Source organism: Pundamilia nyererei, unplaced genomic scaffold, assembly GCF_000239375.1.
Source record: "Pundamilia nyererei isolate P.nyererei 1_Seehausen unplaced genomic scaffold, PunNye1.0 scaffold00069, whole genome shotgun sequence".
Classification (NCBI taxonomy): Eukaryota; Metazoa; Chordata; class Actinopteri; order Cichliformes; family Cichlidae; genus Pundamilia; species Pundamilia nyererei.
The window spans coordinates 3,081,109-3,108,341 of NW_005187470.1; the positions used below are offsets into that span (position 1 = coordinate 3,081,109).

General features: G+C 41.4%; 2 protein-coding genes across 5 annotated transcripts in view; one reads left to right on the top strand and one right to left on the bottom strand.

Moving 5' to 3' along the window:
* On the bottom strand, window positions 1-3,840 carry kcng3 (potassium voltage-gated channel, subfamily G, member 3). Its single transcript, XM_005736518.1, has 2 exons — window positions 3,058-3,840; window positions 1-1,572 (listed from the first exon to the last, which is right to left on the bottom strand). The coding sequence occupies exons 1-2, from the start codon at window positions 3,672-3,674 to the stop codon at window positions 927-929; spliced, it is 1,263 nt and encodes a 420-aa protein (XP_005736575.1). The 5' UTR covers window positions 3,675-3,840; the 3' UTR covers window positions 1-926.
* A 1,715-nt stretch (window positions 3,841-5,555) lies between these two features.
* Window positions 5,556-27,233, top strand: part of mta3 (metastasis associated 1 family, member 3) — a 29,802-nt gene continuing 8,124 nt past the window's right edge. Inside the window, exons 1-19 of one of the 4 annotated variants that reach the window (XM_005736519.2) lie at window positions 5,556-5,661; window positions 5,839-5,895; window positions 7,964-8,031; window positions 9,066-9,159; window positions 14,589-14,715; window positions 14,895-14,958; window positions 16,421-16,538; window positions 16,706-16,808; window positions 17,318-17,417; window positions 17,512-17,700; window positions 18,397-18,471; window positions 19,865-19,923; window positions 20,073-20,191; window positions 21,587-21,744; window positions 23,612-23,834; window positions 25,521-25,613; window positions 25,738-25,899; window positions 26,487-26,518; window positions 26,600-26,718. In XM_005736519.2, coding sequence (XP_005736576.1) covers window positions 5,868-5,895; window positions 7,964-8,031; window positions 9,066-9,159; window positions 14,589-14,715; window positions 14,895-14,958; window positions 16,421-16,538; window positions 16,706-16,808; window positions 17,318-17,417; window positions 17,512-17,700; window positions 18,397-18,471; window positions 19,865-19,923; window positions 20,073-20,191; window positions 21,587-21,744; window positions 23,612-23,834; window positions 25,521-25,613; window positions 25,738-25,899; window positions 26,487-26,518; window positions 26,600-26,718 — 1,931 coding nt within the window. In that variant the 5' untranslated portion in view covers window positions 5,556-5,661; window positions 5,839-5,867. Of the gene's footprint in view, window positions 5,896-7,963; window positions 8,032-9,065; window positions 9,160-14,588; window positions 14,716-14,894; window positions 14,959-16,420; window positions 16,539-16,705; window positions 16,809-17,317; window positions 17,418-17,511; window positions 17,701-18,396; window positions 18,472-19,864; window positions 19,924-20,072; window positions 20,192-21,586; window positions 21,745-23,611; window positions 23,835-25,520; window positions 25,614-25,737; window positions 25,900-26,219; window positions 26,328-26,486; window positions 26,519-26,599; window positions 26,729-27,233 lie in introns of those variants that run through there. The other 3 variants (XM_013911703.1, XM_005736520.2, XR_311827.2) reach the window with 3 other exon arrangements.

The following is a 27,233-nucleotide window of genomic DNA, read 5'->3' on the forward strand; positions in this document are numbered from 1 at the left end:
CATCTCAAGCACACAGCTTTGTCTATGAGTGCAAAAGCCCCAGCCATCAGCCTTTCAGAGCTTCTGTCTGCAAGGGACAGCAAATCAGAAGAAAGTTGGATTAAAGGGAGGGTGCCTTTAAAGGGAGAAAGCTATAACAGCTTATTTCAGACAGTGGGTGAACTGAGGGGTTGCACAAGGCCCTATTGAACAATAATTCATGCAAAGCTATTCTAATAGTGTTAAGGAATTAAAACAACAGCATTTATGTTTCATTTTGTGTTTGACTAAAATAAGCTTAGTACCTTTAAATATGAGCTCTGTGTTATTTTTTCACTGACTTGAAAATATCTTGTTTTGTCAACTCAGAGTAGAATAAATTATTGAAAACATAAGCAAACATTAATTTATTGTTTTACTATTAAGTTAATATATTTGTATAGTCCATCTTTGTATGTCTGGTTTATGTTATTTTCTGTCCTTTTTTTTTGGTAGGTATACTCCAACATATCTGCCTTGCTGTCTGTATCAGCCTTGTTGACTGATGTTGTTCTACTGGTAAACAAGATGCCATTTACCAATGTCCTTCACTGACATTTATATATTTTGCACTGACTAAATGTTCACAGATAGTTGTTTTTATAATGACAATTTGTTTTCCTGATGCATAGGGGAAATAAAAATAACTTCAAAAACAAAATAAACTGAAACACATGAAGATATTGCAGAATTTCACAATTGTTAAATGTTATGTTTTCTTAGTCTTCTTTTTTCTGTTTGATATATGAATGTTTAAAGGGTTTTTCTAGGAAATTTATTGTACCTGGATCTAGACTGGACAAAATAAAATCTGGAAGGAAAAAAGGGCACATCAAACATTTGATGGTCTTCTGGTCATTAGAGTTTCTTTTTTTTGTCGGCAGGATGGTAGGCAGGATAGGACATGTTCATCGCAGCATTTCTGCCGATAGGTTGCGTGCATATCTGGCAGAGCGCAGTTTGAGTTCATGGTAGCACTGAACAAAACTGTGGTAGATGAATGTGATGGGCAGCGCCAGGAGCACAATGCCGCTCACTACACACATTCCCCCAAGCACCCGTCCTCCGATTGTTACCGGGTACACATCCCCGTAACCCACTGTTGTCATTGAAATAATAACCCACCAGGCAGCAGCAGGGATGCTGGCATAATCACTGTTCTGGGTCTCGAGATCCAAGCCGTGTTCCAGTAGCTGGGCCAGGGCACTGTATATAGCCATGGCAACGCAGACAAACACCATCAACATGACCATCTCTCGGTAGCAGCGCCTGAGAGTCAACCCTAGAGTCTGCAGTCCCAGGAAGTGTCTGGCCAGCTTCATGAGCCAGAACACTCTCATCATCCTCAGGACTCGCAGTATGACTCCAGCAACCCCGAGCCCAGCACCCGGCATCCCTGCCCGGGCCATCGCCATAGTGACATAGTAAGGGGTAATGGCAATCACGTCGATGATGTTGAGTGGCCTTCGGAGGAAGTCCCACTTGTCTTTAGCCACCAGAAAGCGCACTATGCACTCTGCCGTGAACCAGCCAATACACACTGCCTCCACTATCCTACAGAGAAGATAGAAGAAAAATTAGTTGCACACACTGTAAACAGGAAATGACAGAGGAGGTACAGTGAGATATGGATGGCATGAAATATGAAATACTGCCTGGCAGTCAGTAAATGTGAGGAAGGAGGAAGCAAAGCAAGGGGAGTTAAATGATGGGAAATAAGGAACAAAGCTGTCACAGTTCAGGCCTGGCACAAGTAAACAAAGACAGCAGGACAGATACACGGGCTAGTAAATTTCCGGCAAACTCCACAGAGGGAGGGTTTAAACCCTTCAAAGAAAGACTGTGTCAAAGACAGTCACATAATTACCCCACTGACAAGCAGAGCAAGGCCAGTCAAAATGAATTAGAGAATGATGATTCTTGCATTAGATATAAATGCAGTGAAGCCCAGAAATGACAAAAATACCTGCAAAGCAACTATCAGAATAGTTGCACCAACCCAAATTATGTAGCAACTGAGAGAACTGCATCATCTAATGACATGAAACTAAATTGGAATCCTTTTGCCCTCATAGTATACAAGCCACTTGTATTGGCTACTTAACCACTGTAGCTGATCCAAAACTCAAAACTATGTCCAGCCTGAGGGAGCATAACCTAACCTTATATAGAGAATGGGCAGCTCAGGCTTCCAGGAAAGTACAGGCCAAAATCACGCAGACATGGAGATACACATTTTCGCGCCTACATGCTTAAGTTAGAGAAACAAAACTCTGACTTATGATGATTCCTGTAAGTGGCCTAATTTCTTTGTTTGCTTGCACTATTATATAATCCCCTCAGTACACATTCTACTTTTATCTCATTGCCCACTCAAATATTATGAATCTATGATTACCTGATGTTTGCCCTTCATGTGCGCAATGCAGTGTAAACTAAGCAGGACAGTAAACATATTCAGACTAACTGTGAAGAGGGTGGGAGAAATAAGAGGGGAAAGCTATGGATTGGCTATTGATTTGCTTCCTCGGGGGCCTGTCCGGCTGTCATGTGAGGAGCCTAAGGTGTAATGTGCTGCCTGAAACTTGTCAGCGGGCATATTGAGTTCAGGGGCATCAATTCACTAAAGCACAAGAACAAATCCCCTGCAGGCAACGTAATACATGGATGTTTTAAACATCTTGCTTTGCTGTCATTCTTATTTTTATGTTATTATACCAAACATCCTAGAAAACACTCAAAAAGCTGAGGTAGAAAACATCTCAATGCATCCACCTCGTGGTTAATATTAGTGCGCAATGACTTTGGCCGTTGCCTTGAACTCATGCATGATCAAATGTTAAGAGGTATATTTATTTATTTATGCTACTTGTAATGACAAAATCAAATATTTGACACGATTTCATCTGTTCAGCTCACTTTTACACAAGACTGTCTCAGTTGTAGGATATCCGCACACATTGCGCCGAAACATTTGGCAGCATTTTCATGAGGGGGCTTCTATTCCTTCAAGTTAACTGACCCTTGACAATCGCCTACCTGTGTTCCTCCACAGTAGTTCTCTTGGCTGTATCCCAATCCGGCAGGGTGCTAGCGCACAGCATGATCATAGAAACGATAACAAAGATCACGGACACTGAAGCCAAAAGCTGCGCTACAAGGGAAGAGTTGGGCTCCTCAAAAGCCTTGCGCATTTTCTCGAGCCACCTAGCGCGACATGTGAGCTCAGCCTCTTGCACTGACTCCCCTGTGCTCTGGGGCTCATCCTCGATGTCCCCCTCAGAGAGTGTGTCCAGTCCGATGTCGGACATCCTATCGTCCAGGCGTTTCTGGCAGCAGGAGTCCAAGTGCGCGCTCTCCAGTCCCCAGTAGAGCATCTCTGTGTAGAAGGACAGCTCACACACTCCGGGAACAAATCGGAGTTTGCCGGAGCGCACGTACAACATAATAAACACGAAAGCCTGAGCGTGGCGGTCGAAGAAAAACTCATTCCGGTCCCGATCGTAGTCATCGCAGAGTTCGAGGACCTCTTTCTCGGTTGCGCAGGCAATCAGGCGGCTGACGCGTCGAAGAGGGAAATCCCTGATCACCTCACGGGTGAAGGCGTACCGGGTTCCCCCGACGTTAAGCACGCAGATGCTCTTCCCGAACTTCATTTTGACAACTTAAATCATGAAAGCCTAAAAGAACTCTTCACAGTCCATTCTTCCTTCCATCGCAGGAGTTTGGGCACTTGGGGAACTCGTCTCCCCTGCCCCGGGGCGTGGTTCGCTTTGAGTGAAGGTGGCCCTGCGCTGAGGTCCGTGGCTGCTAACTGTTAACTCTTCCCTCTGTCATTGACTCTATTCTCCGTCTCCCTCTGTAGCCTGAAGAAGAGACTCATCCCCCCAGTCAGCTCCAGCCAATCCCATCAGTGATGTCACAAGCGCGCGCGCGGACACACGCAGAGAAAAATCCATAAGCAACAGGAGTATAGAGCGTAATATGTGATTTAAGTCCACAGTGGAGACTGCTGCTTCCTATAAAATACTGTTTAGATTCTCCTGGAAGCAGATGAGAAATTATCGTCAAACATGATGAAAACCGGGAGGAAAGTTCTTGTTTAAGGAAGCTTAGTTATGTCTCACTGTAATATTCCCTGTTACACTGACAAAAAAATAGATGTGAAGCTTGTATTTGATATGCTTGCACCATTATTAAAATTTTGACCATTTTATATCATTTGATTAAGATAGATAGAGATACTTATATATGACTTGTGAAACAAAAGATACATTATGTTGAGGTAAGTATAATAGAAAAAATAGCAAGAGAAATGTATGCACACATGTATAATTTATTATTGTCATTATTGCTAGTATTATTATTATACAAATAAAGGTTGTTTTTTTTTACTATTATTTTGATTTATGCAGATTTGTGCAGCTTTATTTATTTATGTATTTGTTTTGAACAAACATAAAGAAAATAGTAATTGTTTTAACTTAGCAATGCAAATATTCTATACCAGCTCATTTGATAGCAAAATAAAATAATAATAATGGCCTGTATTTATATAGCGCTTTACTAGTCCCTAAGGACCCCAAAGCGCTTTACATATCCAGTCATCCACACATTCACACACACAGGTGATGGCAAGCTACATTGTAGCCACAGCCACCCTGGGGCGCACTGACAGAGGCGAGGCTGCCGGACACTGGCGCCACCGGGCCCTCTGACCACCACCAGTAGGCAACGGGTGAAGTGTCTTGCCCAAGGACACAACGACCGAGACTGTCCAAGCCGGGGCTCAAACCGGCAACCTTCCGAGGCGAACTCCAGTCTCTTGAGCCACGATCGCCCCGTTATTATCTAGGGCTGGTTCACGCCCCTAGATAATAATATCTACATCAATGTTTTAGCCGTGCGACAAACTGGCGACCTGTCAAGGGTGTACCCTGCCTCTGCCTGCCTGATAAGGGAATGGATGGATGGATGGATGGATGGATGGATGTCTACATCAAGTATACAAAACATAGTCATATATTGAATCTTCTTCTTCTTTGCCACAGCATCATCTGCCTTCATCTCACTATGTCACTGTTACATCAACCATCTGCATATCTTTCTTCAATACAGCCATAAATCTTCTCCGAAGTCTTCTACTTTTACTACTGCCTGGAAGGTAAATCTTTAACATCCTTTTTTCTAATATATCACAGTATATCCCTCCAAGCTATCTAAGCCTCGCTTCTCTAAAGTTATTAGAATTATAAATTACGTACTCATTTCTAATTCTGTCCACTCTGGTCAAGGTGGATCATGTAACGATGCGTAAAAGATAATAATAATAATAATAATAACAACAACAACAACAACACAGAGACTTCTTCATGTAAACAGTTCCTTTTAAGTTTTAGAGCCCTTTCTGATTTGTTAGGAATTTTAGAGAGACTCAGTTTCAATGATTAGATTCGAGTTTAAACTTCTGGCTTTACAGATATAAAAATGTCCTAAAAAATAATGTACATACTGCTTTCTTATGTTTTCTGAGGTGGGCTGGTGTCTGCGCGTGTGGGCCGCGTGTGGTTGTGCTGCGCGTGCGCGGGCCCCCTCCAGCGTCAGCAGTGGTTTTTCGGGTTGATCCGACTTCTTTTGGCTGCCGTGAGTTAACTGTATCATAAAGGGTGCTGTGACTCGAAGGAGGAGGGGGGGTTGAATTGCCATAATTCTCCCGATAGGTTACACATCCGGAGTCCCGACCATCTTAATTTTTCGCTCCTTTTCCCTTCAAAGAGAGTAACTTTTATTGTTTTTATTAATTTATTCCATTTCTCTTAGTTTATGGTTTGCACACTGGGAGGGCAGAAATGGCGGCCAACATGTACCGGGTCGGAGGTATGTATGTCAATGTGGATCTTTTTATCAAAGAGAAACCGTTACAGTTTTGCACCTTCTGGGCGTTATTTGGTGTTATTTTGAGCTGTTTGCATTTAATGGTGGAGATGAGGATGTGCTACAGCAACGTGGACGCGTTAAGTTGAAGCAGGAAGGTGAGAGTTGGTGTATATTTGAGATTCAAAATGGGTCAGGCCTCGCGTCTGTCGTGGCCACAGCAGCTAGCCGCCAGCTTGCTAAATGGTTAGCTGGCAATGTAAACATTTTTCACTTGTTTGCTGCTCCCCGGGTTTCTGAATTCTTAGACCAGGGGATACAGGGGGCTTCTACACGGATAGACCTCACAACTAGACGTGTGTTTCAAAGGTTGTTAACATGCTACCACGGACAGTCTGAAGCTGCCTTTGTATTTGCCACTCCTGGCATGCAGCCATTAGTACGAGACCTTATTTAGCTAACGTTAGCACCAGCGATGGCTTCACTGATTACCATTAATGCCGTCTCAGCGCTCGTTTGCTGCATTTAATGATCGTATTTAACCATCTCGGTAACATCAGGTGCCAAACTGTTTTGCCAAAGTGACCACCTACAGTAACCACAAGTGCAATTAATTATCAAACAGGGATGCAGGCTGGCTGATTTGCTAGCTAGCTCCTTAGCAGTCTACTGGAATTCCACATCAAATTGTCTCCGCGCATGGCGTCGCTGCGTCTGCTTTTACACATTTATTCAGGAATACTTGAGCTTTAAATCCATACACAGACGGCCACGTAGCCTAATTGCATTAATGCTTGACATGCCACGCAAACTATAGGCGTCTAATGACATATCTTGCAGCACTTTATAACCGGTATTTTCGAGGTGCATCAGCTTATTGTCCCCTCACGTCACCTTTAGGCTAACTTCTGCTGCTTTTAGGTGCTCATTGTAAACTCCGTGAACTTGTCGGTAGGACACACAAACTTCCAGGTACATTCAGGTACAGTTTTTCTCCCTGTATGGAACAAGTCTTAACAAACGTAGTCAATATTTTGCTGCTACATTGCAAACAAAAAAAAAGATGGGATCTGTAGTTTATTCATTTATTTAAGGTTTGTTTTGGTTTTGACTTTTTACAGCATTGCAACACTGATGTGCAGTACATTCCCATCCCAGAGGCTGAGGGTTATCATACACATTAGCATGATGATACATAGACTTTAATGACATGCACAACTCTGACAAATATGCCGCTTCACCGTTTAAAAGTCTGGAACATGTGGAATGAAATATATCAGACTTTGTGTGAATGCTGCCTTTGCCACAACCTAAAGTTGTGTAAAGTTTAATAAAAAAAAGAGATATTGTTACATTTATTTTATTTGTCCCATTTGTTGGGAACTGGCAGTGTCTAGAAGACATAAGCTGGAAGAAAGATGGGGATTCAAACCAGTGCTTCTCCATTAGGCTTATGGCATATGGGTCATCTACTCAAACCCAGAGAGCTATACTGGCATCTGGTGATGTTATTTATATGCATTGGCAATCTTTTTTTTTTTTTTTTTTTTAATGGCATATTGAAGTTTTTATTGTCTTTAATTTATTTTTTCATACAAACTGAAACAGTGTGGTAACATATGGCAACAGGTTGAAAGACTGAAAATTGTGCACTTTTATTCACCCATAACTTGGTGGTTGTTGACTAGAGATTTTTCCTTTTAACTTTTCTGGTGCAACACTTTCTGAAAGTCACAACTTTGCACATATTTATTGATTAAAGGACATGCATATTCTTTGATTTGACCTACTGTAGCGCCAATGTATTAGAAGAAGAAGAAAGTGTACTTTATTGGTCCCCGTGGGAAAAATCCCTCTCTGCATTTAACCCATTCACTCAGTGAGGCAGTGGGCAGCCACTGGGCGCCCGGGGAGCAGTGTGTAGGGACGGTACCTCAGGGTAGCTGTTCAGGGGAATCGAACCCCCGACCTTCCGATCGTGGGGCCACCACTCTACCTACTGAGCTATCCCTGCCCCCCCCCTTTTAAAAAAAAGTTTTTAAATATATGATATGCGTGTTTCCTGTTGCAGACTATGTATTCTTTGAGAACTCCTCCAGTAACCCTTACCTGATCCGTCGGATAGAAGAACTCAATAAGGTACTGATGTGTGCGTTTTTCATTTTCATGAGTGTGAGAATATGTTAGAGAATTCCTTGAATTCCTCTGTGCTCCTGTCCCCACCCTATCACTTTCCCATTGTTTGTGTGGATTTTGTGACCTTGTTTGTAATATGGCTTGAAAAGACAGGTGTTCCCTGATCTACCAACTGTCATTAGCATGACTTGACACACCTGTGTGTGTGTAGGCGGGGTGACTATTATCAACATTTCACAAGCTCATGTAGCTTTGGGCTAAAGATGCAGATTTATTTTAATTATAAGCTGATACCAACCTTGAACAGCAGTGTTGTTGCTCTCTCTTTTTTCTCTCGGCATTTTACCGTAATTCCTGTTTTATTTTGTTCGAAATCCTTCACAAGCATTGTTAATAGGTGTGTAAAAGCTTTTCCTGTGTCATGCTTGCACTGAGATGTTCAGATAAATGCAGGTCATTATCGGATTGTGTGGGTGGAATAATGCTAGATCACATTATCATCCTGAAAGAGTGTACTGAGGCTCAATGTTATAATCTAAAGACAGGAGACATCGTAATTATCATAAATGATGAAGTAACAGGAAGTCCCTGCAGCATGATACGATTTAATAAAGCTCTGCTGTTGCAAATACAAGCTGTATGAAGCTTATCGTGTTGGTAAAGGTGAAATGGAGTGCTTGATCAAGCACGATGGACATTTTTGTGGCTTTAGCTAGTGCATCGATATGCACATCATTGTTCCTGTTATTTACTCCAGATCCCTTTTTATATAGATACATTTGCTTTTGTACACAAACTTGGAAGCAGGTAGGTGGGGAGTATAAGTTGTTTCTTTTTTTTTCTTCTTCTTTCAAACCTTTTTCAAACCTTTTACCCCCACATCTAGTCATCAGTCACGACATTTAATACTGGCTGAGTTTGAGCACAGCTTGATAGGTACACAAAGGAGCCAGGTCTCTTGGGAAATTACAGGGTTGCACAGGTAGGTGTTGCCACTTATTTGAGTCAACCTGGATGTCTCTCCTCCTCTCTTTTAGACTGCCAGTGGGAACGTGGAGGCCAAGGTAGTTTGTTTCTACAGAAGGAGAGACATCTCCCACAGCCTCATCCAGCTTGCAGATAAACATGCAAGTGAGTAGCAGTTGTGACGCATCATCTGTGTAAAACAGTACAGTTTCTTTAGATTGTGTTTGCATTAATACACATTAAACTGTTGTATTTACATTAGAGGGTTCTGTGCTCTAATTCACCATGTGGTTCTATGTGGGTACTCCGGCTTCCTTCCACAGCCCAAAGACATGCAGTTAGTGGGGTTAGGTTAATTGGTGAGACTAAACTGCTTCTATGTCGGAATGTAAGTGTAAATGTCTTGATGCATGCTCAATCATCCAGGTAAGGAAAACCCAAAAAGTTGGAGACTGAAGAAGTCACTTGGATGAGTGACGAAATGTTTCTCCCACTGAAAACGCTATGTTCAGATGAACAGAATAAACTTTTTGGGTAAGTGTGAATGGTTTCTGTTTTTCTGTGTTGGCCCGGTGACTGGCGACCTCACCTTTTGCTTTATGGCAGTGGGGATGTGCTCCAGCTCAACTGTGACCCTGATTTAGATAAGCAGAAGAAACTGGGTGGATGGGTTCTTTCTGTTTTGCTAAACTTTAGAGTGACTTGTCTTTGTTGGTTGGACAAATCAAGCAGTGTCACCTTGGACTCTATGAAATATTGTATTCTAAATTGTATTTTTTCCTTTAAGGAGAGTTGTGATATTTTAGACTAGTCAATTATGTGACAGAAGTGTAACCAGTGGTGAAGATTAAGCCATCCATCCATTTTCTTTCACTTATGCAGTTTAGAATCACAAGTGGCTGGAGCTGATTCCAGCTGTCATAGGCTGAGAGGCAGGGTACACCCTGGACTGAACTGGTCATCAGTCTGTCACAGGGCTGACACAGAGAGACAGGAAACCATTCACACTTGGGGCCAGTTTAGTATTACCAATCAACGCAGCCCACGCATGGTTTAGATGGTGGGAGGAGGCTGGAGTACTGGGAAAGTAGGGCTGGGCGATATGGCCTAAAATTCATATTGTGATATAATTTGAAGCATGTGCGGTAACGATATATATCGCGATGTATTCTTTTCTTCTGTATAACGTATTTTCCACACTATAGGGCACACTTAAAATCCTTAAATTTCCTCAAAAATCGAGAGTGTGCCTTATGTATGAATTCTGGCTGTGCTTACTGACCTCGAACCGATTTTGGCGAGCAGAAATCTGTTAAAAAATGTTTTAGTACAACTTTGGTAAGCCGCACTGCTTGATGGATTGTCAGAGCATTACGGCTGCCGTAGTGAGGAGCTTCGCGGAGTAATCTGGGTCCAAAACTCCGTCCTCTTCAGGTCCCAAAGTCAAACGAACACTGAGAGTTAAAACGGTCTAAATTCTTTCATCTTTAATAAAATCATCAGCATTGCTGCTTTACCAGGTGTAACAATTAAGTTTAACGTCCAGGCATCCATGAAAACAGAAGTTATTAAATTTAACGGAGTTAGAAGTTAACAGGAAGTTTGCTCGCTAGTTTCCACCTAAACATGGCATACCATGTTCTGAGAGATTTTTGAAACTATTTAAAACGTACAGCTCTGTTATCACTTCCAACATAAATGAAGACAGAAAAATAAACAGCAGTGGCGTTTGCAGGGTTACTGAAGTTGGACTACCTGGTATGTAATATTGTGCTACGTGATTGCTAGCAACACAGCTATGTTAGCATAACATTAGCACAGTGAAGCTGGAGGATGAACGCCAACTTTTTTTCCACTCGATAAAAGTTAACGTGAGGGATTCTGGTGGTCAGGGACAAATGCAATCGCATAGCAGGATGCTATACACGGGCCAAACTTCAGTCAGGAGAACAACTGAGATTATTTATCCACAATACGAGGTTAGTTATTAATATACTGCAACAATATGGGAATACAACAGCTGCGAGAGAATTCAACATTAATGAATCAATATTACGGAAGTGGAGGAAGCACCGTTTTTGGCTTTCCCCATATTTCAAAAGTGCTTCATCTCTTTGCTATGACTCTCTGCATAATTTGCAGATGACCAGACGACCAAAACAGGCGCAGCTTGATGACATCAACATGTGCTATCGCGATAGAGCGGTATAGTCAAAATCTCTATCGTTGGCCAAATTTATATTGTTTCTATCGTATATCATTTATATCGCCCACCCCTATGGGAAAGAACAAGCAAGCACCACAGAAAAGGGCCCAAGTCTTGATCTGTACCCAGAACCTTCTTGTTTTGAGGATGTAATGTGATGGCTAAATTTCAACAGACAGATGATATCAGGATGACTTAATTATCGAAATTTTTTAAAAGACTTTAAACTTGAGACATGACACTTTGGATTTTTTTTTTTTTCAGAAAAAAATGTAATTAAGCTTTCTGTCAATCAGAATGACATTTCCAATATTGATTTCTCTTGGCAACTTTGTAAATTGCGCATTTAACTAGAAATAAGAGGTTTTTAATGCCAGAGATGGAGACGTTGAAACTTAAATTTGTACTCCAACTTGGGGGGATTCATGTTTGTATTTCACAATAATTTCTCAATTGCTTGTTACTGCATTTTACAGAATTTGAGTGTAGATGTGTGAAGTGAAAAGGAAAAGAAAGTGTCATCACAGCAACACCTATTCAGTGTGGGAAGCAGACTACCTGATTCCAGAAGGCTAATGGCCAGAATAAAACACATTAATAGTTAGTTTCTCGAAGTAAAAAACATGCTTTCCACCAAAGCAGATTTCCAGTTTAGATGTGGGTGATTGCAATGAAGAGCAGCAGGAGACCCAGTGAACAACATGTTTACTGCATTCACGTCATTCAGCACTGACTGGAAAAATACTGTTCCCTGTGTATGTGTCATAGAACTGCTGGTAAAAACCAGTTATCCTGATTGAGGTAGACTTTATAAACATAAAGCAAGAACAAAAAGATAAAACTTGCAGTATGCAGAGACAGAGCATTGATCAAAGTGCTGTGCCAGTTCTGCAAGGTGTTTGGTGTCCTTCGTCTGCCAGCTGGTCAGAAGAAAATTGAGAAACAACAATAAAATTTATGGCAGCCTAGTGCAGCGTAAAAAAACCCAGTTAATTTATGTTTGACATTATTTCAGAGGGAAAACAAAAGAACAGCAACTAAATTTGATTTTTACAGGACGAAAGTTTATGTAAGAGTCATAGCTGAAAACTTTTTAGTTGACGGTAGAAAGATACAGATGTGTGGCTCTGTCTTTTTGTGTGAAGCCGGGTATGCTGTGCAATTTTGGGCAGCCCCAGATAAAAGATAACCAACAAAGGAAGGAACTGAGTCTCCAGAGCGGTGATCACACAGTGAGGGATGGTTAGAAGTGTCTCGAATGCTCTTCCAACCTAAGATTCTTATAAACTTAAGATGTCCATTTCTCAGTAACTGCCGGTATAACTGTCTACTAACCAGCCAGGAGTCAGGAGCGCAGGTAGAAATGATCTTCTGATCAACATGACAGCAGAACATGTGGGAGGACAAAAACAAACTCAAACAAAATAGAAGAAAAACTTTGTGTTTAGTCTAGTTGAGTAATGGTTTGTATGAAGTGTCCTCCAGCTGTTAAGACTGAGCCAAGGGGGATGTTGCATTGAAAGAAGCGAAAGAGAAATAACAGCTGTACATTTTTGCCTCAATTCAGCAGGCACTGTACAGTCTGCGTGTATCAAACTTTATATTTTATTAAGCCTGTGGACCACTGTAAACACACAGTATTTAGATGCTTTAAAATCTCAGCAGACTGCATTCCTACTCTTCTGTACTGGATATGGTGCAATCAGACACATCTGTTTTAACATTAACTAAGCTTATGACATCACTTAACTTTTATAAATGAGATGTTTCTGTGTTAAATTTAAAAAAAAAAAAAAATCCCACCATTGGCTGGAATAAAAGACAGTACAGAGACACTAATCATGGTAGCACAAGAACAATAAGGGTTAAGGCCCTGAAGAAATCCAGCGCATAACAGCAGTGTGCAAGATGCTAACAGGCAGGGCATACAGGCAACACCATAACAATGTGCCTAGCATAGTATACAGGAACGCAGGTATGGCTTTGAGGTCGCAATGGGACACGACTCCAAAGATGACCGTGCTAAAATCCTGTGGGATACAGATGGTTAACCAGTGGTGGACAAGCAGAGGAAAAAGGCCATAGTGATGGATGTAGCTATACCAGATGATGGCAACATCAGTAAGGAGGAAACACAAAGCTGGAGAAAAACCAAGGGCTGAGAGAGCAGCTAGACAAGATGGAGAGTAAAGTCAACTTTGGTCCCCATGGTAACACTCGGAGCAGTGACGACCCCCCCCAATCTGGGAGAGTGGCTCCAGCAAATTCCAGCAACGACATCTGAGATCTCTGCTCAGAAGAGCGCAGTCCTAGGAACAGCTAAGATACTGCACAGGACCCTCAAGCTCCCAGGCCTCTGGTAGAGGACCTGAGCTGGAAGAACAAATAAAGACTGCCCACAGGGTGAGAGGGGGATTATATATAATAGTATTTTACAAAAACATGAGCCTTTGCAGATGATGTGCAGAGTATTTTCTGCAACAAATGCTATCTGTTGCAGTTTATACATTTTTTAACAGTAACTCTTTTCAGGATATTACATTTGTTTCATTTCTTAATGTAACATTAACTGAAATGCCAACATTTTCCAGACTCTAATGTTGGTGTATTTTTCGCTGCTGCTGCTGTTCCACCCACATGTTGTCTTCAGCAAACAATACTGTCATGTTTTCAGAGTTTAGCCATTGACACGTGATTGGCAGACTGGGTTTTAATCAATCGAGCAAAGCAATTTTTGCTGTTTCCTCAGCACATTGCAGATGAATAAAATAATGTTCGTGGCAGTTGAAAAATTTCACTTTCAAATGAAGGCTGCTTTTCGCTGCTTCCTCTTTCAGCATCACTTGGGATCTTTCACTGTATATGGTGTGAAAGCTGCTGCAGTAATTCCCCTGTAAATGTCAAACCTATTAATTAAGATCTTTGTCTTACCTCACTGACTGTACAAAATAATTCTATTTCTCTCTGAAACTGACAAATGCATGCATTTCCCTCATATAAATGTGACACTATATAAGTTCTAGTATATTGAAAATCCACTTATAGAATTATATTTATTCAAAGTGTATGCCGTGCCTGCACTGTTTACCAGTGATTTAATATGTTTATATACTGCCTAGTATTATGTGCCAACCAGCAAATCCAGAGTCATAAAAGCATGGGCCTCCTCATTTGAGAAAGCACTGCTAACAAATGTGAAATTACAGTCTGAGGGATAAATTGAAGAATCTGTGAGTTTTGATGTTATTTATTTATTTATTTATTTATTTATTTATTTTTCACATTTATCAGTCACTGTTTTTTTTTTTGTTTTTTTTGTCTCTGGGATATATTGATGACAAAAGTGTCTCATAAAATGGATTCGTTTGTTTTGTCTTTTCCTTTGCAGAGGAGCTCGAGGAGGAGAAGGAGAACCCAACAGAGACAGAGCTAACAGAAAAACAGAAACACCAGCTCCGCCACAGAGAGCTCTTCCTCTCCCGGCAGTATGAGAGTCTACCTGCGACACACATCAGGTACAGTGCACAGAGGCATACAAATACATACAGAAAATGGACTGTACAGCTCGCCAACTAAAGGCAGTGCCCATGGATAGTCACTCATTCAGCCATGAATCCATCCATCACACAGTGCGCACTTCCTTTGTTTGTGTTTTTATATGGTGTGTGCTTCCTCCCCTCTCTCTCTCCATTAGGGGGAAGTGCAGTGTCGCATTATTGAATGAGACTGAAGCCGTTCTTTCATACCTTGACAAAGAGGTAAGCCTGAGAGGGGGGAACAAATTGATGTCTCTTTCTGGTTTTTGTTACCTCAAGCTGCATCATAGAAAGTCCAGTCATAATTTACATGCTTTTTCTTCCCTTTTCTTCTTTTTGTTGTTGTTGTTAAATTCTGTTGCTTCAGGAAGTATTCAGGCTTTTCAGATATGTCCCTGCCAGTTATTAAACTCCTAAAAAAAGACTCTCACATTAGAAATCTGTTTCAATACAAATAATCAATTTGTGTCTTAAAGGGTTTAGATGCAGCTGCGTACACCGTTGCTTCATTTACCATGAGCAAATCTATGAAGATCCAAATTAGTGCCTGCACCTTGGCCCACTCTTCTTCATTTGTAACATCATGTGCACAACTCCCCAAAAGTTGATTCTGTTCATCCAGATGAACAGAATCATCCAGATGAACAGAATCAACTTTTGGGGATTTACTTACCTGGATGATTGAGTATGCATCAAGACATCATGCGCACAAGTTCCTCTGGTACATGGAGGCAGACGCAGCGCTGGTTCACATTGCTATAAAATGGGTTTGTTAACCAATAGAGAAAAACGTGATTCATTTCGTTCATCAGGAAAATACAGGGTGCTGTTGGGGTAGACATAAAGTGGAATACATAAAGAATCCACAGTGTCTGTAGCTCACTGGATAAGGCCTAGGAGCTAGCTGTTACATGACAGAAATACCATTGCAAAAAATTAGGCTTGATTAGCACAGGAAGCGGGAATTTTTTATTGTCTTAGAGTAAGGCCTGACTGGTGGGGAGTGAACGGCCAGGTGAACTAGTGACTTGTGATGCATTTATATTGGTAATGATGAATAAAAATTGGGGAATGCACAAAAAAAGTTTGCCATTTGTGGGAAGAATCTTGACAATATTATCAAAAAGCTGAGGTAATGCAAGCCTGGACCTGTCGGCAACTTGTTGCTAGGAAGTTTGTATTCTCCCACTTTCTGGCTGAGTGATTGCTGGAGGTTGCCGGCAGTTGGTAGGTGAAATTAGTAACACAGCTATACGATGCTGCACCAAAAAAACCGTCACACTGTTTGCAACAATTTCACCTAGCAACAACCAGTTGAGGAAATAAATATTTTCCCCCTGCAACCACAGGGTGCCTGGGGGTGGTGGACGTCGCTAGGTCCGTGTGGCTGATGCTGCGTTCCTTTTACTTTCTTTTTTTAACAGTTTTTTATTGTTTACTTAAACGGTCAAAACATGTATGGCTTAAAAATGACCTAAACAAATAATCAGTAAACAGTTGAGTAATATTTTCTTCTCAGTTGACTGATTATATTATATTTTTACTAAAACTCTTTATTATATTTTGGCATGTTGTCTGTCACATAAGTATAATTATATCTGTTATAACACCTGGAGATCACAGGAATCCCAGCCCTGCCAAAATCTGGGAAGCTCCACATTAATCGATGTGATGTTTTCCTTAGGATACCTTCTTCTATTCGCTGGTTTATGACCCAACACAGAAAACCCTGTTGGCTGACAAAGGAGAGATCAGAGTGGGACCGCGTTTTCAGGCAGATGTACCTGAAATGCTACAAGAAGGTGAATTGCAGATTTCACCTTTATTTCTTTCCTAACCCTTTTTCTAAAGCATAAACAAAATGTAATTAGCTTATAATTAAAACCATCACTAATAAGCAAATAAGCGTGGAAGGCAAATCCATTGTTATCCTACTGTGTGTGAGAGCTGTTGTCTCTGGGCTTTGCAGGTGAAGCAGATGAGAGAGATCAGGCCAAACTAGAAGAGAAACTGTGGGATCCAGAGTGCCCACTCACCAACAAACAGATAGACCAATTCTTAGTGGTGGCACGGTAGGTCGCCCTCACATCTACAGCAACAACTTCTCGATCGCATGCACTGGATAGGCAGTTTCACAGATGTAACAATTCTGAGTTTTAGCACTTTAATAGCCCGTGGTGCTATGAAGGATTGGCTGAAATATTTAGTGTGTGAGATAATATAAATGCACACTGTTATGAGCCATGGCTCATAAGTTTGGCTCATTATTTTCATTTTTATTCATTCAATATGTGAATTTGTCATGGGTTTTTATTTATAAGGGAGGATGAAAATGAATTAAAAATGAATCACGCAGAGATTTAAATCGCTTTTTGGTTAACAAACGACTGTTTACTGTTTCTGATGAACGACTCATCTGTGTTTGCCATTTATTTTTGCTCCATACCACCCAGTGCATATTTTGAGCTGTGAGGCTGTTAGTGTTTTCTTTGCAGACATGCCCTGCACATTAATATGTCAGACCATGCAGTAAGCTGTGCATATATGTATCATGTATTGACTGACTGTGGGTAATTTTCAGGGCGGTCGGGACCTTTGCCCGAGCGCTGGACTGCAGCAGCTCTGTTAGACAGCCAAGCTTACACATGAGTGCAGCTGCAGCCTCACGAGATATCACACTGGTCAGTGGGACACACACAGTCGAACCCTGCAGCACCTCGCTGGGATTTAATTGATGGTTTTGTAAGGTTTTTTTTCTGCGTGCATTGATTACAGTTCCATGCGATGGACACATTGCACCGCCATAATTACGATTTGTCCAGTGCGCTGAGCGTACTGGTCCCAGCGGGGGGCCCGGTGCTTTGCAGGGATGAGATGGAGGAGTGGAGCGCCTCGGAAGCTGCCATGTTTGAAGAGGCATTAGAGAAATATGGAAAAGACTTCAATGACATCCGACAAGACTTTGTAAGTGTTTTGTTATCATTCTGCCTGGTAATCCTGTTAACGTAGAAGTTATTCAAAAGAATATTACATTATTTATGGTGCTTTTAAGATATTTTGTTTTTATGTAGCATTTGATTGGTTGTTACCCGTTACTGTGAGAGACTGCTCACTGTGCAGTTAAAGTCTTCATGTGGTGAAATGTATTCACAGCATGCCGATGGACAGTTGAGAGGTTCGACTTTGAGGCTTTGAGAAGTTTCCAAAGAGTCGTCCTCCCTCATCAGTGAAAATCTGTCACAATGGAAATCCATTGTAATCTGCATAAATTGAAGCTGCTGTTCTGTGAAGCACAAAATTACCAATTTTAGCACTCGCCTTTCAAGCCTGTGGGGGTGAGGGATGACTGTTTGGTTCTTTTGAACTCTCCTTCCCACCATCTACCTCTACTGTACAATAAAGCCAGGGTATGGGTGTATGCGGTGGCACCAGGTGCTCATGAATACTTATTAAATGTGTGAATTTCTCTGTGTTTCCGTCTGAGGCCCAGAACCAAGCAAAGCCAGTAACTCTGAGCCTCTGTGGTCACGATGCCTCTTGCTCATGAATATACATGAAGGCTTCGCACCCAGATGGCAAGAACATGAGATATTAATATCATTAATTTGCTCTGTGTCTGTCTCTTTCTCTCCCCGTGCTCGATCGTTTCTTCTTGTGAAGCTGCCGTGGAAGTCTCTGACCAGTATCATAGAGTATTACTACATGTGGAAGACTACAGACAGATATGTGCAACAGGTGAGAAAACCATGTAGCTGCTATGCTACATGCATCTTTTTTTGTAATTAGTGTGTGTTTTTCTTACATTTACACAAGATTAAACGAAACGATGCCATCCCTAACAACTGCATCACGCTTCTAGTGGGCAAAAACTCCTCCTGCATAAATAAATAAAGCAACTTTGTCCTAGCTTTGTTTATTTTTGTTTTTTTATTGACTACTACATGGGACTTTAATCTGAAAAGGATACTCCAGTTTTTATGTTTATTTGAAGCTGCAAGAATTTTAAAAAAAGAAAAAGAAAAGGAAAAGCGTATCAGGCAGTCAACATCTTCAAAAAATACTTCTCAAAGGAGCTGAATAGCTTAAGCTCAAGATTTTGTTTCCTTTTAAAAATGTGCAAAAACTCATTGATTCATTAGAAAGGCACAACAAAACCAAAGCAGTTCACAACAACTATTCCAACTGTCTTTCTGTAAAATCAAAAGGTTTCATGCAGTTCAAAATTAGTCCCCACAACATTTTAAAATAAAAGGGTACAAAAAATGCTTTTGCCCTCTTAAAAAGTGACGTTTTCATGCTTGTTCAGTTTTTAAAATTATAACCGTGTCCCTAGGGATACAAAATAAGTAGAAGTGGCTAGAATCAGGCTTTCTATTGAAATAAAGTTCTCACCCACAGCTCTGACCACTTTTGAAATGTCTTTTTTTATTCTTTTTACTTTATTTTATTTTTTCTGAGCTGCCACACATAGTAAAATGGTCCTCGTTATGTTTTTATTATACCGATATAAATGTATTTGCAGTGATTAATTCTGAAGTGGCGGTCTGTACGAGTGCAGCTTAAAAACTGTAGGATACTTTTACGTCTAATTCAGTTGCACCATTCCTTGGACCTCCATTGCTTAATAAATTTGAAAAATGCCTGCTGCACGGCCTACTAAACTTTTTCTTTTTCTAGAGCTATCGAAAACTTTATATTGCTATTCACAGACTAAGTGTTACGTCTTATGATAAAACTGCCCTCTGTGTAGAAACAGGGTAGTTCCCCTTAAGATAGGCGTGGTGGTGCAGAACATGTTTACAACCAAAGAAGCAAAAAATCTGGTTAAAAACGTCCTTCTGTTTGAGAAGAGCAACCAAATGTATAGCATGCACAAAAGGATAGCCTTTGCTCTCCAAGGATTTCATGTGCTCAGATATAAATTGTGTTTATGTGCCCCTAAAAAGCATAGAGGGAGAAAACAACTCCTTTGAATTACATCGACAGATTTAATTATTACCACTGTAATTCCACACTCCAACTTTCAGGATGCAGGGCTGAGTTTTATTTGAAGCAATGCTTGTTAAAGACAACAGTTGTTTTTATTTTGGGATTAATGAAGAAATCAATTTTTTTTCTCTTTGAACAGAAGAGACTGAAGGCAGCAGAGGCAGAAAGCAAGCTGAAGCAGGTTTATATCCCCACATAGTAAGTTTCTTTATTTCATATTTCAGTGTTTGCAGATGACATTGGATGTCTTTTGTCTGTTACTCTGCTTGTGGTGGACAGATGATGATTTTATGCAGTATAGCTGCTGTCATTCTGCTTCCTAAATCACTTTGTCTGTCCTCTGACAGTAACAAACCCAACCCCAACCAGATCTCGATGACCAATGGCAAGATGGCGACGGTGAACGGAGCGGGCCCTGGGGCCTACCACGCAGCAGGGGGGGGCAGAGCCTGCGAAAGCTGCTACAGTGAGTTAGTGTGTGCGTGTGAGAGTGAGTGAGTGTGTGATTAGCCATGGCAAGTGTGAAATTAAGTGGTGAGGGCAGTGAACATAAGTCAATTAGAAATCTAATGGAAACAAATGAAGCCTTAGACAGCTGTCGCTTCTCTTACTTAAAGAAGAAATGCTTTCCTTTTATTTTCAGTCTTTGCTTATTATTAACAGCTTCACAGACTGAAAGGGGAAATCGTTGTCCCACAGTATGCAACCCAGAGTGTTAACAGAGTGCCTCTAGCTGCCTAAAAATATTAGATTTCACTTTGTGAGAGGATTAGCAAGCAGGGTGGTTAGCTACAGCCCAAGTCACACATGCCTAGAACAAAACCAAGATAATTTTAACTACTTTGCTTTCTTTCTTATCTCTTCTATTATTACTTTTACTTTCACCCTTACGAGGAGAGCCATTTTTAAGCATGGGTGCAATGATTTTGATAAATAACCTGGAACAAAGGCCCAGAGAGCGTTTGATGACCCTCTGCAACCACCGATCACAAAGAAGGGGGAAAAAAAGTATTTCCCAAACAGATTGAAGGTGTACAGACTCTGCTTCTGGTTGTGTAGTGCCATGCAGTTTTGCTGCTGCTCAGGGAAGGGCTGGCATATATTTGTAGGTAAATCTGAATCTTGCGTGCAAACTGCAGGCAACTGTGGCAGTCTGCTAGCAACCAAAACAAACCCATTGCCCCAAGGCTTTTGGTGCAGCAGTGTTTAACTCTTTGTGACCAGTTTCACCTTAAATCAACCTGTTGGAGGATACACATTTTTTGCCCCTTGTCAACAAAAATCTAAGTAGCATAAAATGCCTTCAACATAACTGTTTCTGAATTTTAACAATCCACTATAACACAAGTTGCAAGATTCTCTGGATATTTGACTTTTCAGTAATAATAATTCTGCTGGACATAAAAATCTGTCTGCGGCAGACTTCTGCTGATGTCACGTTTTATTATGATGATATTCATTTTTGTGTCCCTTGGTGGGACTCAATTGCACTGAGAACTGGGAGAATTGTAAAACTTATAACCTGAGTTCTGCTTATTAGTTCTTGAACACATCCTAACATTCCCCTTAAAATCTACTGTAAAATGTAGAATATTTAAAAAAGCTGACAACTAAAATTATTTGATGGAAATGATAAATCTAAATGCTTAATATCTGCTCACTTTGCAGTACAACGGCCTCGTGCACTGTTTCATGTTTGTAAGCACTTAAAGTCAGTAGCAAGCATATAGTGACGTCTTGTGTAGTATGAATATTGATAAAATCACACAGGGAAAGATGGAGATCAATATTCTTAGTGTCTTGAGACCAGTCTTTTCTGCCATCTCTCTAACAAGTGTTAATGGATTCCATACATTAACAGCCATGCAGTCAGCCCAGTGGTATTCATGGGGGCCTCCAAACATGCAGTGTCGTCTGTGCGTCTCCTGCTGGATGTACTGGAAGAAGTATGGTGGTCTGAAGATGCCAAGCAGAGCTGAGGGTCCAGAGGAGAGGACCTCACCCACTCCAGCAAGCAATGTAAGCTCAGTGGAGGGTACAGAGAAGGGTTTCTGCAGGTCCTTAAAACATGTTCATATTAGAGTTAGACAAAAACAAAGCCTTTGAAACAAACTTGTAAAAATCTGTACCTCCTGTGTGATGCAGCGTTCCTGACACTTTAAATTTGGTGACACATTTTAAGCTGTTCTTTTGGCCACAATTTGCCTTTATTTTAAGTTCAGACACTAGAAACCAGCTAGCTCCTGGCCCTTTCACATCACTGATGAGGCAATCCCAAAAAGATCATCTTAAGCTGTGGTAAAAATGTTCTTCAACTGGAATACAGCTGGTGATGGAAGTGTGGGTTATTTTGGTGATCCTCTGCTAGCTGAAGGTTATCATAACCAGAAGCTTGGAACAGATGGAGAACTGGTTCATGTGCCTCTGTATCAGAGGTGGGCAATCGGTTTTCTCAAGGAGAAACTGAGAACACAAGAATCTTGATCTGTTGTGGAGGGCTGTAGCGATGAGCTGATCTCCATTCTGCTCAGTATTCATTTTTATCTCTTTATAAGCTATTGGTGCAGCCCTTCATAGCAATCCCAGTTTCTCGTGGCCTCTTGGGAAGATCAATTACCCAGCCGTGCTCTATGCTAAGCCCCTCGTTGGTGCAGAGCAGAACAAGGGTTACCATTACTAGCTGCAGTCTAAGACGAAGGAGTTGGAGTTTAGCTGCATGATGACTCACCGGAGAGGTTGCTGATTGTGCTGCGGTAAAAATATTTTTAAGGGACCATCAGGCACTCAGTAGTTTAACCCGTTTACCATCTTGATGTAAATTTTATGGATGCAGTGACAAAATATCAAAATATCCAGACGTAAAAATAATAGTAGTCCAAGAAAGTGGCTGATGGAAACCATAATAGAAGCCTTTACTAATATCAGTCTTCATCTGAAAACAGTGGCTTTGCTTCTGTTTCACAAAACAAGCTCGATTGCCAGTTATCTAATGCAGCGGCCCTACAATAAATCCTTCCCTCAGGAAGGTTGTAATGCTTGATTTTTATCTAAACTGTTTTCAGAAGGGTGCTGATTCAACTTTATGGCCGTTTTAGAGGCTGTAATTATCCGCTGGGATAAACGGGGCGGGCAAATGATTAGATTCTCCTCACTGTATTACACAATACAGTTCAACAGCACCACGAATAGTAGCCTCCACAGTGACGACAGAGTGAATTAGACTCCCCTCTACAACAGTTTGAACCACAAAACAGTTTTGTGTTAAACATGCATCTTTTTAATAATAAATAACAGTAAAATCTAATTTGTTTTTCAGATTTTTGTTAAAGCCTTCAAACCAGCCAATGTGAATCTTTTGATAATGGTTTTTCAAAATAAAATCCAATAATACAGAAGCTAGTGTAGTGGCTATCAAACCTTTTCTGGCATGACCGACCCCCCCCCCCCTCCAAGAAAGCCACCATTCTACATTTTAAACTAATAGCCTTTGTTAATAAAACCAAATCCAAGTTAAATTTTGGTGACATAAAGGTCAGCATGTTATATATATACTCAACCTTTTTAATCCCTTTTTATTGGAAATTTTAACATGATACACTTTTGGGGGTTTTTTGAACAAAATTGTCTATTTTTGAGTTTTTATGCTCAGTGCAGCTCTTTGATGTGCACATATGCACTAAGGCTGCATTTAAATGAAGATGAGTTTTTCCCCCTGCAAAAATATAACCATTCAACTGAAGTTCCCATTCCCAGCCCAAGAGTTTAAAAACCATTGGATTTGTTGAACCATCTCTGACTTTTACATTTTCTGTCAAACTGATTAAATTTTCTTTTGTGTTTTGTTTGTTTGTTTTTTCCTTCCTTTCTGTCCCTCCCTCGATCTCAGGAGTCTCGCTCAAGGGGTCACGCTCCCCGCCAGTCCAACCACATGGTGCCGATGCGAAACAGCAACAGCCCCAAATCCTCCATGAAGACCAAGCAGGCTTTCCTGCTGCAGGCCACCCGCCTCACCAAGCTGGCCCGGCACATGTGCCGTGACATCATCAGGCTGCGCCGCGCTGCGCGCCGGCCCTTTGTCCCCATTAACTGTGGGGCCATAAAGGCAGAGTGTAAGAGCTCTTTCAATTCCTCCTAACTTCTGCCACATGGATACACATACACATCTCCAGACAGAACACAACATACAGAGACACACACCAACACACACCTCCCCTCACCCCGACTGCCCCACCATCAACCCCCGACATCTCTGCTCGCCTCTGCCCCACCCACCCCCTCCGTCTGTCTCTTTCTGTTTTATTATAATTATTGTTATTTTGTTTTTGTATTCTCCCCCCCGTTTCCAATAAAGACTGCCTGTCCTCATAACTATGAGTTTTGATCATCTTTTCATTCGTGTTTTTTTTCTTTATTATTTTTTTTATTCTTTTGCCTGTTGTTATGTTTCTGAGTCACTTTGAACCAAAAGCCATTATTCGAGTGGTTAAACAGGGATACACACACCCACACACATGCGCGCGCACGCACACACACACACACACACACACACACACTGTGACTGAAGTCGCTCCTGTCATAATGAATAGATTGTAACAGCATCCAGTAGAAGTCTAGTCTGAGCCGTATATATTTGCTGAAGTTGCTGGTAGAGGAAATGTATTTTATTAAGAAAAGCTCTATTTTGCACGGCGCTCCTGGTAAAGGTGCGTCCAGTCTGTGCTGTTATGACTGAGTGAGTTGTCTCAGCCACATATGTTCATTGTAAATACTGAACCTCAGCTTCACTGTCTTTGCCATCACCATTTTTAAATATTTTTTTAATTTAAACTTCTTTTTTTTTTTTTTTTGCACATGCATTTTTCCCTCCTATTGATCATGTGTGTATCTGTGTACAAGACAAAGTGAACTGTTTGGATTGATTGTGAGCTTCAGACAGATTTGGAACCCTGAAGGAAGGAAGGTGAAGAGAAGACTTGGGTATAGCTGCTGGCTGCATCGCCCCTAGTAGACCAGGCCCAATCATAAGGAGTCCAGATCCCATTTGGGGATGGACCTTTTGCCATATTATTCACTCAGCTAATTTCCTGTGTTTCAAATCATGCAATATTCATATGAATCCACCCTGTCTCGTATATCCTGTGGACAGGATTTGCCACTCAGACTCATTCCTCGCCTTCGATTTCCCCTCCCTCATCTTTCATTCTCTAACGACTGTTGCAATATTCTCATCTCATCTTCTACCTCTACTTTTTTTTTTTTTGCTCTTTTCTTTCATTGCTGTGTGAATGTGGAGTAGACCTGCAATAAAGTCACACCTGAAAGCATCTTTTCCGAGTCCTTGTGCTTCATGTGTCTGTGTTCTCTGTCCATCAACTCCACCACACTCAGAGGAAGCACAGCGGCACCCCTGCCTCCCCCGCTCCTCAGCATGGACTCAACCTCCAGTGCCTGCTGTCATGCCGTCTTCATAATTGAATGTATGTGTCTACGATATGTTTTCATGCATGTAAGCATGTGCTGACATCTGTATGCGCATGTGAGAGGGGGGGAGATTTCTCCTCCCTTAGAGCAAGTCGCTGCAAAATACCTCAGTCATTTGCTCCTTTGCATCAAATCCTGCATCTTGTGGTCTTTATCCATAATCATGTACCTGAGAAGAGGCCATTTTCATCTGCATGAGATGTTCATGTTGATAAACGGATAAATAGGGGTTTTTTTGTTTTGTTTGTTTTTTATTTAAATACGGGGAGAAGAGGGGATTGACAAAAATTTCTGTGTATGTGTGTTTGGTTTAGACATGTTAAGGGTGTCGGAAGGGCAGGGGACTCGCCTACCTAAAACCAGAGCCGCCCAAAGGAGCACTCTGACTAGTGTCCTGCAGTTTCTAGGTAAATGAACACACAGTCAGTGTTTGAGCAGTAGTCTAACCCATTAAGCCAATAAAACATGAGCAGAAATAACTCAGATGGTCTATAGGAGCCACTTCATGCACCTCCGGTGTGTCTTTTCCAGAGTCCCGTCCAGCAACCCACGCCCCTCGCTCCCACCGCACCCCGGGCCTTCAGACGCCTCCCCCTAGACGCCTACTCTCCTCTCTACCACATGGGCCTCACGGCATGCTGGGAAAACGCAGCTATCATCACCACAGCAGGGCTGACCCAGACAGGCGCACAGGTACATCACAGACTCTTATTAATCAGTAAAAAGAAAAAGAGATCTGATTTAATCCAACAAAGGTAATTATTTTCAGATTTGCTTAATTTAATCCTGCTCAAAAGCAGAAAGTCCATTCTGTTTAAAGCCCCCCACATTCAAAAGAAAAAAAATGCATCCCTTCTTTCTTTTTTTTAAGTTACTCGTAATGTGAATTAAGTCTGGGGAATAAATAGTGTTGATATCCAATGTTTTGTTATCCTTATGCTTAATAAAAAATCCAATTAGTAGGAATACATCTGGAGTTGATAACCTTTTCTGCCATTTCTTATCTAAACTAGCTCGTTGGAGAGAATGACAACTAATTCTAATGAAAACGAATCAGCAGATGGGGGTCATTTGGATAATTTGGATGGTTCAACTTCAGTTTGACACTTTGTTTTTTATTGGTAACTTCACTTTTTTTTACTGAAATTGAAACACAGTTATTTGTTGCACAACTTGTAACTAGGACAAGAAATAAAACCAATCAATACTACTCGCAACTGGCAGATTCCCTCATGTGTACTTTGCCTCTTTCTCTCACTGCTGTGGGTTTGTTTTTGCAGAGAACCCAGGTACAACAGGTGGACCTCTCATGGTAGGCTTATTTTCTATTTGCTTTACACTTCCTCTACAGCTGCATCGACTGCTCTCTAACGTTCGGATGTATGTCTTGCAGCATAACGGCCGCAGCAGCAGCAGTGGAAATACCAGAGGAGGAGTGATGATTCGCAAGAGGCGCCCTAATTGGATTGATGCTCCCGATGACAGCTTCTTCCTTGTCACACGGGAGACCAGGTAAGCAAAGGTGACCCTTTCTTGAATTCTGATAGGCTTGTTGTGTGTGTGTGTGTCTCTGAAGGAAGATGCTGACAGCTGAGCGAAAGCAGACGACAGGAAATAGGCTGGCACAGAAATGGACAGCGAGTTATTTTTGTCTCATGGTGACCTTGAGACAGATGCACAATGCACATCAGCTCAAAAGGATACAACACAATGCCCTAAGAGTGCAAACACATCAGCACATCATTCAACACTGTTTTGACCAACTGGATGGAAAATTTGGAAACTGATTAACACACTCATGTCATATTGTACTATTTTTTTGGGGGGGTTTAAGGGGTTTTGACAACTTTAAAGGATTTTAAATCAGTAAGAAGCTTGGGCAGCACAGTGGTGTGATAGTTAGCACTGTTGCCTCACAGCGAGAAGGTCCTGGATTTGAAGGTCCTTTCTGTGCAGATGTTCTCCCTGTGTCTGCGTGGTTTCTCTTTGGGTACTATGGCTTCCTCCCACAGTCCAAAGTCCCCGCT